A 17,174-nucleotide genomic window follows, 5' to 3' on the forward strand; every position below is an offset into this window, starting at 1 on the left:
TGTCTATTTCTGTCTCTCTCTCTATCTCTGTCACCGTCTCTCTCTATACCTACAACATAAGTACAGCTCACGTGGAGTCTTTAACCTAATTCTAAAAATAATATTAATGTCATGCTTATCGCTGTGCTTCCCTTTTTACAGATGTGTTTCTTTTAGGTTTGCGCTGCTGTCTGTCCCATTGTGAATTGTTCACTGAGTATTCCACTGTGAGTTAGGTACGTACACCGATGAAAATACAGTAAAAGCTGTCAAGGGGACCACTCGCATAAGGCGACCACCTGTCCTAGACAACCACTGAAGCCAGCACCAGGAGATACTATTTCCAGTCAACTGACCCTGGATAAGGAGACCACCTGGTTTTGAAGACCACGTTTTGAAGGTCCCTGAGCAGTCTTCTTAGATAGGTTTCACTGTAACTGGAAAACTGTGCTGAATACTGCCTCCTTTTACAATAATATCTCACATTTAACTCTCCCCCAAGCAGTTTTGTTATAGATCGTCAACAAGTACTGCATACCGAACAGTTTCTCGTGTCGTTTGCGATAGTTGCTGGCGCCGAAAAGCTTGTTTATAGACTGCATACACGGATGTAAATAAAATTAAATTGAAGCATCCAAACAACGACTGCATTTATGTGTGATAACGCATTGCTCATTTGAGTGGGACGGAACGCTAATAAGATGTGACAACAGACCGTATACGGAAAGCAAAATGCGCTGGAATATCTGGTTGGATTGAGTGCTGGCGAGTTGCCTGCCAACAAGTGATTTTGTGCGTAATGAAGCCTCGTGAGGCATCCTTCAGAATTTTAAAGCATAATAGTTTGAACAAAGCGCCAATGTATGCAGTACAAATATGCTAAGCAGAAGGGCAATCCGCGTTTCAGTAGCGTACAGAGCAATTTCATAAAATGACAGATGTTACAACAAATCTTCAGGGCAAGTACCTATCAGGTGTAACGATCAAATTCGGAAACTGATCTGTTGCTTGACATACTGCAAAACGTCTGTGAACATCCTGTAACACAGCACCCTGACGCAAGTTTGTCAAAATTTAAGAATCTTCAAATGGATAAGGCTGTGAACTAATCTACAAAACTGTGAATGTTGCCAAGTTTGTATACGACCGATATTCAATGTCTGTAAGGTGGCTGCAACAAACATAGTTTATTTCGTATCCTTGGTGTGAGAAATAATATTGATTACGGGGTGAACAAATCCCTGTGACTTGCCCCTCCTGAAACACCTTACTTATGCAAAACAATGATTAGGCTGTTTGCTCTATAAATTTTGTATGATTGCACGGGGTGGGCGCCATTCTTGAAAGTGAGGGAGTAATTGAGGGTGATGGGGGGGGGGGGTCGTGGGAGGGAGACATTGAAACTTGCTAATGGTGGCAGTAATTTGAAATCATGTCGAAGGCGATGTTGCGTCAACCCTGCTTTCTGTCCGGAACCAGGCCATCGTCGGTGGCGGTATCATAGATATGCTCGGCTGAGTTTCCGACCGACGTGTTCTGCAACACATCGATCAAACAGTATTCAGAATAATGCACTTCTAGATGGCTAGTGACACTCTGATATGTTTTCAGTAGGAAAGGTGTGTGCTTAGCAATAGTTAGAGAAGAGAAAAGCAACGATCGACCGAAAGAGGGAAATATAAACCTATTGCAACATTTAGAACCAACACTAGGCTAATCATCAAGTCCATACTCACTGGTAGGGGATCTGCTGCAACATCATACTTAGGATTGCTGATGGTGACATATGACGTGCGCTTACGTTCTTCTTTATCCTGGGGGATCAGATGAACACAGATTTCAAATCAAACTTGCGTAGTGCGAATGAAGTGCACGATGCGGAGAAGCAATACTAGAATTGCTAAGCAATCATATTCATCGGCCCATTCAAAACCAAATGGTTGTAGCCGAGAGAGAAAAAGAGAGATAGAGAGACATGGAGAGAGAGAGAAGGGGGGGGGATTCTTGGATAGTGATGATCGATAGCTTTTCAGATCTCTTTGACATCGGCCTTATCATACATAATATATGCGTGCAGTTGGTTTGATTCTCCAACGCTTCCCCAACTATAATGCGTATTCATACTTCAGCAATATACGTGGACAAGAAAGGGGTGGATACCTAACAAGATGGTCGATATTCACAGCCTGACGCTGTGTCAATAGCTACCAGGCTGCGATTCTCTATAGCCTTTGTACAACGTTGGTACCTCATTCACAGACACATTCAAAGCCACACTCACATACTGCCTACGTTGCATGAGATAAAGTTAAAACAACATGACTGAATCTATCCATCAGTGGAGAGTAAATGAAGGACAACATCATTGCAATTTTTCCTGTACGTATAAACGCCCCTGGTCCTCTGTGTCATGGATCGGAAGAATAAAAAGCGGCAATAGGTAGGAAAAGGACGAAAGAAAGAAACGAAAAAAAAATAGGAAAATAATCGTCCTTTGTAATAATTGACCAAAGATAAATGTATAAATATGACACCGTCCTACCTTTATTCATAGCCATTGTATCGGTTTACCACATCTGTTAATCTCTATACATGCAACTGACAAGGAATAGTCAATACCCACCTTTGGAACTTGGCTAGTTGTCAACAGCGAAGTCGCCATCATCTTCGATCGATCCAGAACGTCATAGTTCAGGTCAATGTTCTCATCCACAGTCGGTGACAGACACTCACCCAACGTGTTGTACACGTTGTCAGAGCCAATATTGGGCTGCGACAACTGACAGATAAAAACGAAAATATCCAGGACATGAGTCGCCGAACACCATAATGGTGCCTAGTAAGATCTAGGCCTGAATAAATGTCAGAATGGAAAGCAATATACACGAATACATGAGATTGAAGAAACTGTCGACATCTGCATGGATGTTTTGTACCGTAATGATGACATTGACACTCCTTGGATATTTGAAAGTGCGTTTAGACGGTTGTCGTTGCTGGTCACAACTGGAGTTGAGTTTTCGTTCAACAATGTCATGTACAAACAAGTCGTATTGTGCCGTGGTCGTTATGATTATGGACTACAGTTAAAAATTTAGGAAGCCCTCTATCAGCGCCTCATCTGTGTGTACAGAAGGATAGTATAATTGGGTTGAAATTGTTCTAGTAACGTGTCGTGTTTGGTGTGGCCCAAAACAATTCACGGTTAGCGTGAGACTCGGTTTCTCTATATAGAGGCCGAGTTTTCCGCATCCGTAGGAACGCCACCACCCTTCAAGGATCAAGGCGCAGATGCAGCTCCTAAAGCGGTGGGAGGGGAGTAGATCAGCTCACCAGCATGTGGTCAAAGCCAAAAAATCCCTTTTACTGCATACATGTTTTCCTCCTGGCCAAACTTGGCCGTTAATGTTCTAGGTTTAATAATAAGTCTGTTATGTGTTATCACTTTGGCCTTCCTTCTTCCTTTCTCTTTTTCTTTCATTTTTTTCATTTCCAAGTTCATTGTTAGCACACGCATTCGTTATTGCCTTCGCTTTCATTGGTAAAAAGTCACACTTGTAAATTTCACTGCTGTTGTTCTTAGTGTTATTTCTCTAAATTGGATCTTCTATAATAGTTTATACAAAAGAGAAAGACCAAGGAACTACAAGTTACGCTATACTGTCCACTACCACCACCAGTTACTAAACAATCAGCCCATGCGATAACATTGCACGACACTGACCGACGGTACTGACGTTCAACAACTAACTGGCTAAGAGCTCTAGCACATCTTGGATGCGCACTCCAACAGCCTTCCAACTTGGAAGGTTCATAGAAATAACATAAGGAGGGGAAGGTGAGCTGTTAGCCAGCTGTTAGCCAGTTAGTTGTAGAACGTCAGTACCGTCGGTCAGTGTCGTGCAATGTTATCGCATGAGCTGATTGTTTAGTAACTGGTGGTGTTAGTGGACAGTATAGCGTAACTTGTAGTTCCTTTGTCTTTCTCTTTTGTATAAATTAAACCTTGGCTCTCCATCTGAGTACATTCTATAATAGTTCAATTTTGTTTCAGTGTCCTTTAGTACAACGACAATTCTTGATGAGTGTTGTACGAAAACTTGTTTGAATCCATATTTTCTCTACACTATTTTCATTTCATTTTCATTTTTTCATTTCCAGCCGTGCCGCGACCCGCAGTTAATTGTGAACTCATGGCCTGGCACGAGGAAAACATGGATGCAGTGAATGGCATTTTCGGTCTTTCACCACTTGCTGGTGAGCTGATCTACTCACCTCCCACCGCTTTAGGAGCTGCATCTGCGCCTTGTTCCTTGAAGGGTTCCTACGGATGCGGAAAACTCGGCCTTTAGCCGAGTCTGACGCGAACCGTGAAATATTTTATTTTTGTTATTTCACATTGTCTCCAGCGTTTTACATTGCATGAATAAAGTGTACACAAATGTCGATTCAGCTTGTCTTATTGATTGCGGTTATACAACTATTAGTCTCAGTCTCTTCGTCTCCCCAATAAATGTTGTTCGACCTAACCTGTTCCCGTTTTCGGTTGTAATGTCGGGAGAGTATGTCGTCGAACTTGTCATACTCAACATTGGCGCCCGACTATATGATCGACCCACGACCCTGAGATCCCATGCCCAGTCGTCCTCAACCGCCATTCGTCTCGTCTATGTCAATCTCGTGTCGTCTCCAACCTCGTCTCGTCTTCAGTTATCCTCGTCTCGTCACGAGCCTCGTCTCGGATATTTCAACCTCGTGTCTTCTATGTCAATCTCGTCTCGTCAAAGTCATGCCGGTCAGCTATATTCTTTATTTCTCTCTTTCTTTTTCATTCGTCCCTCGTCGTCAAATTTATTTTCGGTTTATTTTATTTTGTGATTTTTGTAGTGTGTGTGTGCGCGCGGGTGTCCTTCGTCCATATCAGGGTCCGATAGTGGGTCACGCTCTTTTATTCATGTCGTAAAGGTGTAACTATGCTGGTTAGCCGTGCCAGTACAGAACCGAGTGTTCCTTTGAACTCGTAGTTTTTCGTGCTAATTTTGTTGTGAATGGGTTGTTTGGCCCACCTTTGGCAATGTTTGCGCTATAGCACTAGTTTGAATAATGCGTATCATAGAATTATTGAACTAATACCAGTATAGGAACGTAATAACTGTAGTGCATGTTATGTATAAAACCTTTGTGACATCCGTCCGTTGTGTGTGTGTGTGTGTGTGTGTGTGTGTGTGTGTGTGTGTGTGTGTGTGTGTGTGTGTCCCATATGGTGCAGTGGTATGTGCAGCGATTTCCAATCGATAGGTTGCGGGTTCGATTCCCGACGATTATGGTCACACACGTCTTTCTTCTCTTTCTCAGACTCTTCCTGACTTTTTTTCATTCTCCTGGGTGGTTACCAACAGCCAGTGCATGCCGGAGTATGTGGTGTGATGTGTGTGCGGGAAAAAGATAAAAAAGACCTAGAAGTAGGGATTCAATGGCCAGAAAAAGCCACTTCATAGCTGTGTGGTGTAGGCCAGGCTGAATAGTGGCGGTCAATTTTTCAGCCTTGCAAGCTGTTGAATGGTGCAATCCCAGCACAAGTTGCTATGGCTTCTGCTGTAGCATCGCTATCATCGCCTCCGACGATGGGCGTCCAATGGTCCAATGGTGTGTGTGTGTGTGTGTGTGTGTATTTTTCTCTATTTGCTGGTTAATTTTTCTCTATTCTTTCTCATTGTCTTACTATTTCTCGCGAGGTCGCGGTTTTTTTCCCGCAGGGGAGGTATGTTTGGTACCTTCCCCAGTATGTTCTACAACCTTATCCAAGCTGGCCTGCATGCACTCTAGCACTCACCTTTTGTCTCCTTTTTTCCGTTGGCCTGGGTAGCAATTTGCGCGCCCATAATTGCCATAGCTATCCAGGCCATTTAGCTTGCCGTTCACAATTGATATTTTTACTTCTTGTCTCTCTCTTCCCCAATGTCGTTGTTTCGTTCGTCTTTGTCTCAGTCTCTTCCTCTCCCCAATAACTGAAAACGGTTAAAGTCTGATGTGAAAATGGCCACCACCAGAACTCGAGCCAAGACCCCTAGCTTATGGCCGGCGATGCTCAACCACTTCGTAATGGTGTAGTGATAATTGTGGAAACACATTGTGCAGACTTTCAAATTCACACTTTCTATGAATCCCCGCCTGCTAGTGCAACACGTCACTCACTGTAGACAACACCCATATTCAAATGTTTCACAAGCCATGCAATAACAGCGTGATTTTTTTAGTAATACTACTAGGCGAGTATTGGTACGGAAGAAACTACCTTCGTGTGCGCTGCACAAGCCTGCCACAGTGTTCTCACCTTGGTTTGAAACTTGCGCAATTGGGATGGTTGCAGCAGATCCACTTCAGCATATGCGCTTCCCACGACCTCCGTCGGCGGTTGACTATTGGAAGTAGATTCCGAGCTGAGTTGGATCCCAGACACAGCATTGCGCACGGCATTAGAAGGGACTGGCTGAGAATGTTCGGTGCTGGCACTGGCATCCTCGTCCTTAGTGGTCTGGATGCAAGGTTGAAGGAAAGAAATGTTCTGTTCACGGGATGTTCGTGCCACATCAAGAACTTTTCTAATATATGAGGGAACCATTAACTGTCTGCAGTAGCACGTAAATAGCATCATCACATTTTTACAATAATTATTGAACTCGGTGTATTATGAATGTAGACAGGGGAACGTGCTTCGCAGAGCCTCGTTCGGCGGGCTGGAGGGGACGATCAAGACTTACGCTCCGACGCTACTACGAGATGATACCACGCAGATTAGGCTTTCCTTGTCAAACCAAGTCGATCTGGAGGCATTTCGCGCCCTTGTCGCTGACCGAAGCGGATGGTGGGCATCTGTGCCCGCATGATATCAGCACCTCATTTTTTTCGTTTTCTTTACTCTCCTTTCTTTTCTTTTCTTTCTGTACTTGTTTTGGACTTTTTTATCTATTCGAAGTGGCATATGCACTATTACGGCTGCATTTATGGATTCGCCTGAACGTGCTTGAGTACAGGGATGTAATCAGAGCTGCTCCAGACCGCAAGTCTAGCACATTGAGTGCGAGTTCAGTGAATGCAATCTTAGAGATACAAACCACGATTGAAAATTGCCAACAAGAATACAGGTCGTCGGTAATCCTCGTCTTTTCACCAACCTCGTCTCGTCCATGTCAACCTCATCTCGTCCATGTCAACCTCATCTCGTCCATGTCAACCTCATCTCTTCTACATGTATGTCAACCTCGTCTCTTCTATGTCAATCCATCTTCGTCTGGTCACCAGCATCGTCTCGGCCATTTCAACCTCATGTCTTCTATGTCAATCTCATCTCGTCCAAGTCATGCAGGTCAGCAATTTTCTTTATTTCTCTCTTTCTTTTCATCCGTCCTTCGTCGTCAAATTTAGTTTCGGTTTATTATATTTCGTAATTTTTGTATTTTGGGTGAGCGCGGGTGTCCTTCGTCAATATCAGGGGTCCGATGGTGAGCCACGCTCTTTTATTTATGTCTGCTGTTCATTTTGCTACTCTTTCTTTCTCCCTCCCCTAATTTTTATTTACCGCCGTGGTTGGCAATCACCCACTCTCTTAACATTGGCCGGTGTTTCCACCGAGTCTTGAGATGTTGTAATAATTAAAAATATAAATGTCGTAAGAGTGTAACAATATGCTGGTTAGCCGTACCAGTACAGAACGCTGTGTTTCTTTGAACTCGTAGTTTTTCGTGCTAATTTTTTTGTGGAGGGGTGTTTGGCCCGCTTTTTGGCATTGTTTGCGCTATAGCACTAGTTTGAGTGATGCGTAGCTTAGAATTATTGAACTAATGTAGAGTATAGGAACGTAATCACTGTACTGCATGTTTAACATAACACTTTTGGGACACCCGTGCGTTGTGTGTGTGTGTGTGTGTGTGTGTGTGTGTGTGTGTTTTTCTCTACTTCGTCAGTCATTTTTTTCTCTATTCTTTCTCATCGTCTTATTATTTCCGGCGAGGTCGTGGTTCTTTTTGCGCAGGGGAGGTATGTTAGGTACCTCCCCCCGTACGTTCTACAACCTTATCCAAGCTGGCATGCATGCACTCTCGTACTCACCTTTTGTCTCCTTTTGTTTCATTAACGTAACGTAACGACTTGCGCGCCATAATTGCCAAAGCTACCCAGGCCCTTTACCTTGCCTTTCACCCTTGATCTCTACCACTGTCTCTCTCTTCCACAATGTCGTCGTTTCGTTCGCCTTTGTCTCAGTCTCTTCTACTCTCCAATATATGTTGTTCGACCTAACCAGTTCCCGTTGTTCGTTGTAATGTCTGGATAATATGTCGTCGACCTTTTCGTACTCAACACATAGTTTAAGTGAGCTGAAAACGGTTAAAGTCTGAGGTGAAAATGGCCACCACCAGAACTCGAACCAAGACCCCTAGCTTATGGCGGGCGATGCTCAACCACTTTGTAATGGTGAAGTGATAATCGTGGCAACACATTGTGCAGACTTCCAAATTCACACTTCCTATGAATCCTTACCTGCTAGTAAAACACAGCACTCACTGTAGACAAGACCCATATTCAAATGTTATACAAGCCAATTTATTTGAATCATACATGTACTACTACAATTACGCAGACCCAGATATCATCAAAAAGAATACTTTTGACGCAGCAAAGCAGCCTATTGCCTCATGTCACGGCGTGTATTGGTATGCAAGAAACTACTTTCATGTGCACTGCACAGGCCTGTGACAGTATTCTCACCTTGGATTGTAACTTGTGCATTTGGGATGGGTGCAGCGGTTCCACTTCAGCATATGCGCTATCCAAGACCTCCGTCGGCAGCTGGGTCCCAGACACAGCATTGCGCAAGGCCTTAGAAGGGACTGGCGGAGTATGTTCGGTGATGTCACTGGCTTCTTCGTCATTAGCGGTCTGGGTGCAAGGTTGAAGGAAAGAAAGGTTATGTTCACGGGATGTTCGTGCCGCATCAAAAACTTATCCAATATATGAGGGAACCATTCAGTCAGCATCAGCATGTAAATATCATCATCACATTATATTACGAGAGAGCTTGGAAGCTCAGGGCCCTACGCTATGCTTTGTGGCTTAGCTCGTCGTGCATGTTGTGGTAACTGATGGATATGTTTCCTGGGACGGCGCTGACTCTGCCGATCACGGGCGTTCTGGAGTCGACGGGATCTCTCTCCCGACGTTTCCTGTGACCAGCGCTGACTCGCCCGTTCACGCCTATTTTGGAGATGGCGGGATCTCTCTTCCAAAGTATGTTTTTACTGACGCATCTTATCACCTATTCGGCAACTAGCGTCCATTCTTTATTTTATTTCCTTCTCGTGTCCCTATTTCTTTCCCTATACATCAGGGAGTCGTACTGTATTGACAGCTACCCTAACGGGTCACGCCGCGCTCCACCCAAGCATGGGTATGATGAGGGACAGTGGCAACAGAAACAAACAAAAAAGCAAGCAGAGAGAGATAGCAAGAGAAAGACAGCGATAGTAGTACATCTGGTGTGCGACATATAGAAAAGAGAGATGACAAGAGATACGCACAAAAAAGGAAACAATATATATTTTTGCAGTTCCGAAACAATCAACCAGGTGATGGAGTGTGGGCACCCGAAGTCCCCCCTGGACGCCACTGGAAGAACATCCCACGCAGGGATATCAGCGATAGGCCAAGCGTTGAAAAACAGCCATGAGGACACGTCGTCTAGAAGTCCACCGCGCTCGAACTGAAATTGCAGGTTCAAACAATTTCCCACGCGTCGCCAGGCAGCGTAACTCTTCTCCCTGCATCACCATCCATCTCCAGCAACCGTCTCCACTCACAGCTCATGCCTCTGCCACCACTGTACTCCTCCGAGCTTCGCAGTTTGAAACCATTCGGGGGTCAGCTACACCACCGCGAATGGAGAGACGAGGACGACAACAGTCGTGACTGAAAAAACACTGCCTTGGCGACCGCGTCGCGGAACCCTCGCCCCAGCAAATTGAGAAACACGCCAGGGCGACTCTGGTGGACCCAGAGCCACCCCCTTGGCAAGACTAGTAAGAGGAACGACTGAAAACTCAGATAAAACGGAGCTACAAAAAGTGCAACCGTCCCCTTCAACCACAGTTGCAACACACAGGGAGTCGTATACATGTACATATTGTGGCCAGCTGTGTTTGATGGCACGGTACTGTACGGGACAGATACGGGAGCCAGCCAATGGCCAGCTAGCAGCTGTGTTTGATGGTGCGATACGGTACGGGACAGATACGGGATAGCGCCAGGCGTGACACAAACAAACAAACAAACACCAAATTAAAGGTGTGTGGACCCTGGCTAGCGCCAGACGTTACTGAAGTAACGTCTTCTGCATAGCTACGGGAATAATAATTATTATTACACTCGGTTTATGATGAATGTGGACAGGGGGAAGTACTTGGCAGAGCCTCGTCAGGAGGGCTGGAGGGGAAGATCAAGACATACGCTCCGACGCTACTACGAGATGATATCAAGCATATTGGACTTTCCTTGTCAAACTAAGTCGATCTGGAGGCATTTCGTGCCTTTGCGGCTGACTGAAGTGGATCGGTGGGCATCCTTGTGGCTGACTGAAGCGGATGGGTGGGCATCTGCGCCTGCATGGTATCAGCACCCTATTTTTTCGTTTTCTGTTCGCTTATTTCGTTTTTTTCTGTACCGGTTTTGGACTTTTGGATCTATTCGAAGTGGCTTTTGTTCGATTACGGCTGCTTGTCTGGACTCTTGAACGTGCTGCATTACAAGGATGTAATCAGAGCTGCTCCAGAGTGCCAGTTTTGCACTTTGAGTGCAAGTTCAGTGAGTGCAACCTTAGAGACACAAACCACTATTGAAAATTGCCAAGAAGAATACTGGCTCTAAAGTACAGCCCACAAGAAAAAAATAATACAGGATCAAGGCCGGAAAACAACTGGCATGAAGAATTGTGATAGCCTCTTGATAACTTGTCTTACCACTCTCGCCAATTCTTCCCGGCTGTTGCTGTCTTCTGCTCCCAGCACGGCAGAGTCCGATTCTGCAGATTTCACGACTTTTTTTCGAGGACCAACTTGGGCGTAGGGATACCTCTGTCCACCCGCTGCTGGAGCCTGTGGAGAAGAATGGGAAGAGGCCATACCATTATGCCCAAGGTAACAATCTTGCATTAATTTCTAAAACCGGACGATTACTTCAAAATTGGAATGGTAAGATGTAAGGTCCTCCGACACAGCACACACACACACAGCAAGGTCAAGTCTTTATATATAGTTATGATCCATTAATCTTACGCGTTTCTGCCTGTAAGGCTTCGTCAGAGACAAGGATGAAATAATATGAATAAAGACTAGTAGTTATATAGGGCTTGATTCTATGTGCCAGATGGGTGCTTGGGCGGTAAGTGCGCTATCAAGCAAGTTTAAAGGCGCAATAACTTGAGTTGCAGACAAGTGTAACAAATTTCAAAAAAGTTGTACAAGTTTTACTAAACCGTAAGACTGGGGGTCAAAATATGCGGTCATAGTACCAGAATGTTTGTACAGAGTCAAGATCATGCAGAATCAAAAGAGAGCGGGAAAAAATGGGCGGGAAAGTTTAGGTGGGAACCAGAAATTTCTGGTTCCCACCTAAACGCACAGCGCTGTGCTCTGCCAGTGTCAGTGATTTGTACAATAGAATGTGAAGACCACGATTCAAGACGAGGAGGGAGGTCATTTGTCTGACGCCGAGCTAGCCGCTCTGAGTGACTGGCTCAACCAAGATGAAGATAAAACCTGGCTTGCCCTCCGCCGTAGCTCCAGCCGCTAGCGCTAACGCTGATTCTAGGTATGACATTTTCTTTCCTCTCTTCCTTCAGTCCCCCTGTTCTTTTCAGTCTTCCTTTATGCGAGTGTGTGAATCCAGTTTAGTTTGGTAGGCGTCTGATCATGGTGAGCCACGGCTTACCCAGCTAACGTGGGACAATGTGTGTGACAACGCCCCTTATAAGTATAGTGTATTCAGTTCGGTTTTTGACCTGCGATGTTCCTGGCGGGTTGTGCCAGCGTGGTGCAGCAAGAGTGCTGTGGTTTTTCAGGTCCTATTTGGAGGACAGTTCTTTCCCCTTTTGACCCCGTGAGATCGCGTGAACCTGGTGTGCTTCTACTTCATGATTTGTTATCAGTTCATTTCTTCTGTGTACTCTAAACGTTATCATTTCCGATATAATTTGCCATCTTCCGGTTGACGCTGTGTTCATAACTCTTCACTAATTTTTTGAAAATCACGAGGGCGTGATTATCTGTAGGAAGGGAGGGTGTAGTATCCCTGCCCGACCAACACGGAAGTAGTACGGAACTAATACGGAGCTTTGCCTGATGTATAGTTAGTGTATCTCCGTATATAAGCGTACGGCGTCTGCTGCATAAAAGCGGCTGCGCATTTCTGTTTTGATAAAGATGAGATTTTGATAATAACGAGCTATTCAACCTCCAGGTGTGCACCGGAGAGAAAGTCAGTTATTTTGCCGCTTCTTCTTTCACTAATAATTATATCTCAGGTGTGTACCCGAAAGTAGAATAAAAGTAATTCTTGTTAATTGCACTGCGCCTACCACTCGGCTACCCATTACATTGTGAACCCTCTGGTTCTCTAAAGTATCAGGAACGAACGACCCTACACGGCACGAGGACAACTATTTATTCTCAACAGTATATTTCACTTCCATCGACTAATAACAATGAACAATGAATGAACAACTGAAATAACTAACACTAAAACCACCAGGTAGTTATAGCGTTAAAATGACAGCGTATATGAGAAAAGCATACACATACAACATACAACTACAGCGCACACAGCAAATCGCACATAGCGCCTGTAGCGTATGCCACGTCGTAAATATCAGCGGTACGGCGGAGTCGGGATACAGCTGCATTGAAACGAACACAATGTCACAAGCGAGAAGGCCTTTCACTCTCGAGAACTTGTCGTTTCACAACATTCTCCCCACCAAAGGGCTTCTCACCGCCGTACAACAACTCACAAGTCAAACGACTTGGGGCTTACTACGCTTCATCTGCTGCTGCGGTGGTGGCCATGGCAGAATATCACTAATGCCCACCAATTCAGAAAACTCGACATCGCGAAGCTTGCCGCTGTGGACTGTCGCACACGACACTGTCACCGATCCACTTCGACATGGGGCAGACGCTGGACCAGACAACACACCACCGATAATGTCATAAAGCTCGACGATGTGGGCTGTCACACACGACATGGTCGCCGGTACACTGCTTCGACCCGGGGCGGGCGCGGAATCCGAGGACACACATCGGATCTCTGTGTTCTACACAGTCTCGCCGCTTACTTCTTCCGTGCTAACCAGTATCGCCCTTCTCGTTTCCTTATCTTCTACGCCTTGCGCTTTTATGTCTTGCGCCTCTAACTCTTGCGCCTCTAACTCTTGCGCCTCTAACTCTTGCGCCTCTAACTCTTGCGCCTCTAACTCTTGCGCCTCTAACTCTTGCGCCTCTAACTTTTGCGCCTCTAACTCTTGCGCCTCTAACTCTTGCGCCTCTTGCGCCTCTACGTCTTGCGCCTCCAAGTCTTGCGCCTTCAACTCTTGCGCCTCTACGACTTGCGCCTCTACGCCTTGCACCTCTACGTCTTGCGCCTCTACGTCTTGCGCTTCTACGTCTTGCGCTTCTACGTCTTGCGCTTCTTCGTCTTGCGCTTCTACGTCGTTCAGCCGAGACTCCAGCTGCTTCTGAGCGTCTCCGACCGATGTTGCCACGCTCTGTACCGACGCAGTTGGCCTTGGATCTGATCCTGCCACTGGCTTCAAGCACTCTTCTGACCGCTGCTTGTCTGTAAGCAAAGTCTTACACGCCTTGTCCGGCGTCCTTCCGGGCGAGGCAAGCAAATCTCGCTTTGCTTCCTCATAATATGTACTGACGGCGATGCGCTCGGCCATCTTCTTGAGCTTTTCGTTAAACTCTGCGCGAAGCGCACACTCTTGCGTTCTAACACTGCGCTCTTCAAACTCCTCGCTCTGTCGGAGCCTCTTCTCCACGTATTCTCTCAACCTATCGCCTTCAAATCCATACCGAATTCCGTTGGCGATAAAGCTGGCTTCGATGATCCATAGTTCCTGTGCCATGCTCGCTTCGTATCCTGGCGTGGTCGCCAAAGGTTGTGAACCCTCTGGTTCTCTAAAGTATCAGGAACGAACGACCCCACACGGCACGGGGACAACTATTTACTCTCCACAGTATATTTCACTTCCATCGACTAATAACAATGAACAATGAATGAACAACTGAAATAACTAACACTAAAACCACCAGGTAGTTATAGCGTTAAAATGACCGCGTATATGAGAAAAGCATACACATACAACATACAACTACAGCGCACACAGCAAACCGCACATAGCGCCTGTAGCGTATGCCACGTCGTAAACATCAGCGGTACGGCGGAGTCGGGATACAGCTGCATTGAAACGAACACAATGTCACAAGCGAGAAGGCCTTTCACTCTCGAGAACTTGTCGTTTCACAACAGGTGGGAACCAGAAATTTCTGGTTCCCACCTAAACTTTCCCGCCCATTTTTCTCATTTTTTCCCGCTCTCTTTTGATACTGCATGATCTTGACTCTGTACAAACATTCTGGTACTATGACCGCAAATTTTGACCACCAGTCTTACGGTTTAGTACATTAGTTCAACTTGTACAACTTTTTGACATTTGTTACACTTGTCTGCAACTCAAGTTATTGCGCCTTTAAACTTGCCTGATAGCGCATTTACCGCCCAAGCACCCATCTGGCACATAGAATCAAGCCCTATATAACTACTAGTCTTTATTCATATTATTTCATCCTTGTCTCTGACGAAGCCTTACAGGCAGAAACGCGTAAGATTAATGGATCCTAACTATATATATAAAGACTTGACCTTGCTGTGTGTGTGTGCTGTGTCGGAGGACCTTACATCCTACCACTCTGACCGCTACCATGGCCTCCCTCAGCACTCCAGCCAGCACCAAGCGCCGACGATCCTTGCAGACGTCGCCAACCGCCACTGCAACCTCGTTCGCCGCTACATCATCAGCCACCTCTGCTCCACCGAATCTTGTCGACAATGACACGTCCAAATACTACTCCTGGTGCGTCGGACGTATCTTTACATCCAAGAAGATTATCGGTGAGCAATCTGCAAAATTAGCCTCATTTCCTGTGAATTTCCGACTTGGGTTAGGAATAAGTACAAGAACCTGTGCCCAGAAGCTATGAACATCCAGTGTAAACACTTCACCAACACTGCTATCAACGCTTGCAATGTGAAACTAGCCAAAGCCGAAGCTACAGTGAATACTGCCTACTCTGACTTTGATGATCTACTGAAAGCTTTGTCCAAAAAAATGCCGACACTAGACCAGCAGTCGAGCCAGTTAAAGAAGCATTCAGAACATTACTCGTATCCAGACTAGCTGGGAGTACAGCAAAAGCTATGTTGGCTGAGAAGCAAAAGAAAGCCAGTGCAGCTGCCGCTATTCCAACTGATGTGTCAACTGCACCACCTTCAACAGAAGAAATTGGCAGCCTCATCAAGAAAGAAGTGAGAACACAAGTGAAAATGGAAGTGAAACAAGTGAAACAACTGGAAGTGAAACAGAAAAAGACGAATCCAGTGAAAAAGGTTAAGAAATCAAAAAACAAGAACGGTGCTCGGAAGACGAAGCCAGGGGGGAAAGGCAACGCCAATGCCCGCCGAAGAGCCAGAAAACATTAGCCGACTTGAGATATCGCTATATTTGGCACCTTAGACTTTCTGACCATGCCATTTTAGTTACCAACTCTGGATTTCATAACTTTTCTGACCACTCATTCACTGCAGTTGAGAACCAAGTACTAGGTTACGGTTCTAAGTTTAGACCTACCTCATCATTGCCTTTTACTGACACTTTATTAAATAACATCACCATTTTTGAGAGGAGAATTCGTTGGTCCGACTTCTTCATGAATCGACCAGAACAGCCACTCTCACTTAAACTATTCATCCCAAAATTCCACCAGCCGTCAATTATCCAGCCACCCAAAGCATCCTCTGCGTCTGAATCGGCATTAGCGGAATTTAAAACTGAGCTCCTTAACAACGTTTCACAAAGCAGATGGTTGAAACGAAAGCCAAATGTTTCCTCATCAGAACGTAATGCCATCATCCAACTCAACCAGTATAACGATATTATCATCTGTGATGCAGATAAGAATCTGGGAACTGTTGTTTTTAATAAGTCTGATTACCTTTCAGAAGGCCACCGTCAGCTGAATAACACTAGGTTCTACCGTCTAGTTACCCACGTACCAGTAGGTATAAACGAACCCTTTACTCGTTTTGTACCAGAAGTTAATTTCCTGGAAGACGAACTTCTAGACATTTGCAATGATCATGATGACTTGCTCAATGTTAAGGACCGCTCTTGTATGTTTGCTGCTTTTCCGTTGAACCCGCTAAGTTTTATCTTTTGCCTAAGCTACACAAGCCTCTAGGTCCGTGTGGATTAAAGGGACGGCCTATTGTGTCGTGTATTAAGCACATCTCCTGCCTCCCGTTTTGTTGACCACCATTTATGAATAGTTTTGCTCTCCCTAGCAGACACAACAATTCTTAAAGATACAACAATGCTTACAAATCGTTTGGAAACCTCTAGCTTTCTAAACAATGTCCGTATTCTCACGGCAGATGTGGAATCACTTTACACTGACATGAACTGGCCCCTTCCCTGTTAGTCAACCACCCACTTCGAAATCTCTTGTTAGATTTGTTAAAGTTTGTTCTAGAAAACAACTACTTCATTTTTGATAACATTCTATACCACCTGTAACCGTTTGAAGGTATTCTTGGAAAAGACAATGCTTGCTCAAGGCAACACAACTGATATAGGGCACTTCGTGCCCTAAGGTGATAACGCGCGTGCTGACAGGATAGGGAAAGGTGCAAGATACAGAGCTAGAGGGCAGATAAGGTTAGCGCTAACAGGGAACTGTTACACCATCCCTCCCTCCTAAGCGAGGCACATGTGCCTCCAGGGAGTCGAGGAATATGTGGAAAGGAAATAATCAAAATGAAATCGTGTCAACCCAACAACGCTCATCTAATTGAAGCACCGTGCAAGGTAA

The 17,174-nt window shown here is 45.3% G+C and overlaps 1 protein-coding gene across 2 annotated transcripts in view; it reads right to left on the bottom strand.

Moving 5' to 3' along the window:
• Positions 1–507: 507 nt before the first annotated feature.
• Positions 508–17,174, bottom strand: part of LOC135825691 (uncharacterized) — a 77,150-nt gene continuing 60,483 nt past the window's right edge. For both annotated transcript variants that reach the window (XM_065338308.1, XM_065338309.1), the window contains 6 exons: positions 10,989–11,123; positions 8,746–8,916; positions 6,314–6,514; positions 2,603–2,758; positions 1,716–1,793; positions 508–1,515 (listed from right to left, as the gene is read on the bottom strand). In XM_065338308.1, the coding sequence (XP_065194380.1) occupies positions 1,432–1,515; positions 1,716–1,793; positions 2,603–2,758; positions 6,314–6,514; positions 8,746–8,916; positions 10,989–11,123 (825 nt within the window). In that variant the 3' untranslated portion in view covers positions 508–1,431. The remainder of the gene's footprint in view (positions 1,516–1,715; positions 1,794–2,602; positions 2,759–6,313; positions 6,515–8,745; positions 8,917–10,988; positions 11,124–17,174) is intronic.

Source organism: Sycon ciliatum, chromosome 10 (assembly GCF_964019385.1).
Source record: "Sycon ciliatum chromosome 10, ocSycCili1.1, whole genome shotgun sequence".
Lineage (NCBI taxonomy): Eukaryota > Metazoa > Porifera > Calcarea > Leucosolenida > Sycettidae > Sycon > Sycon ciliatum.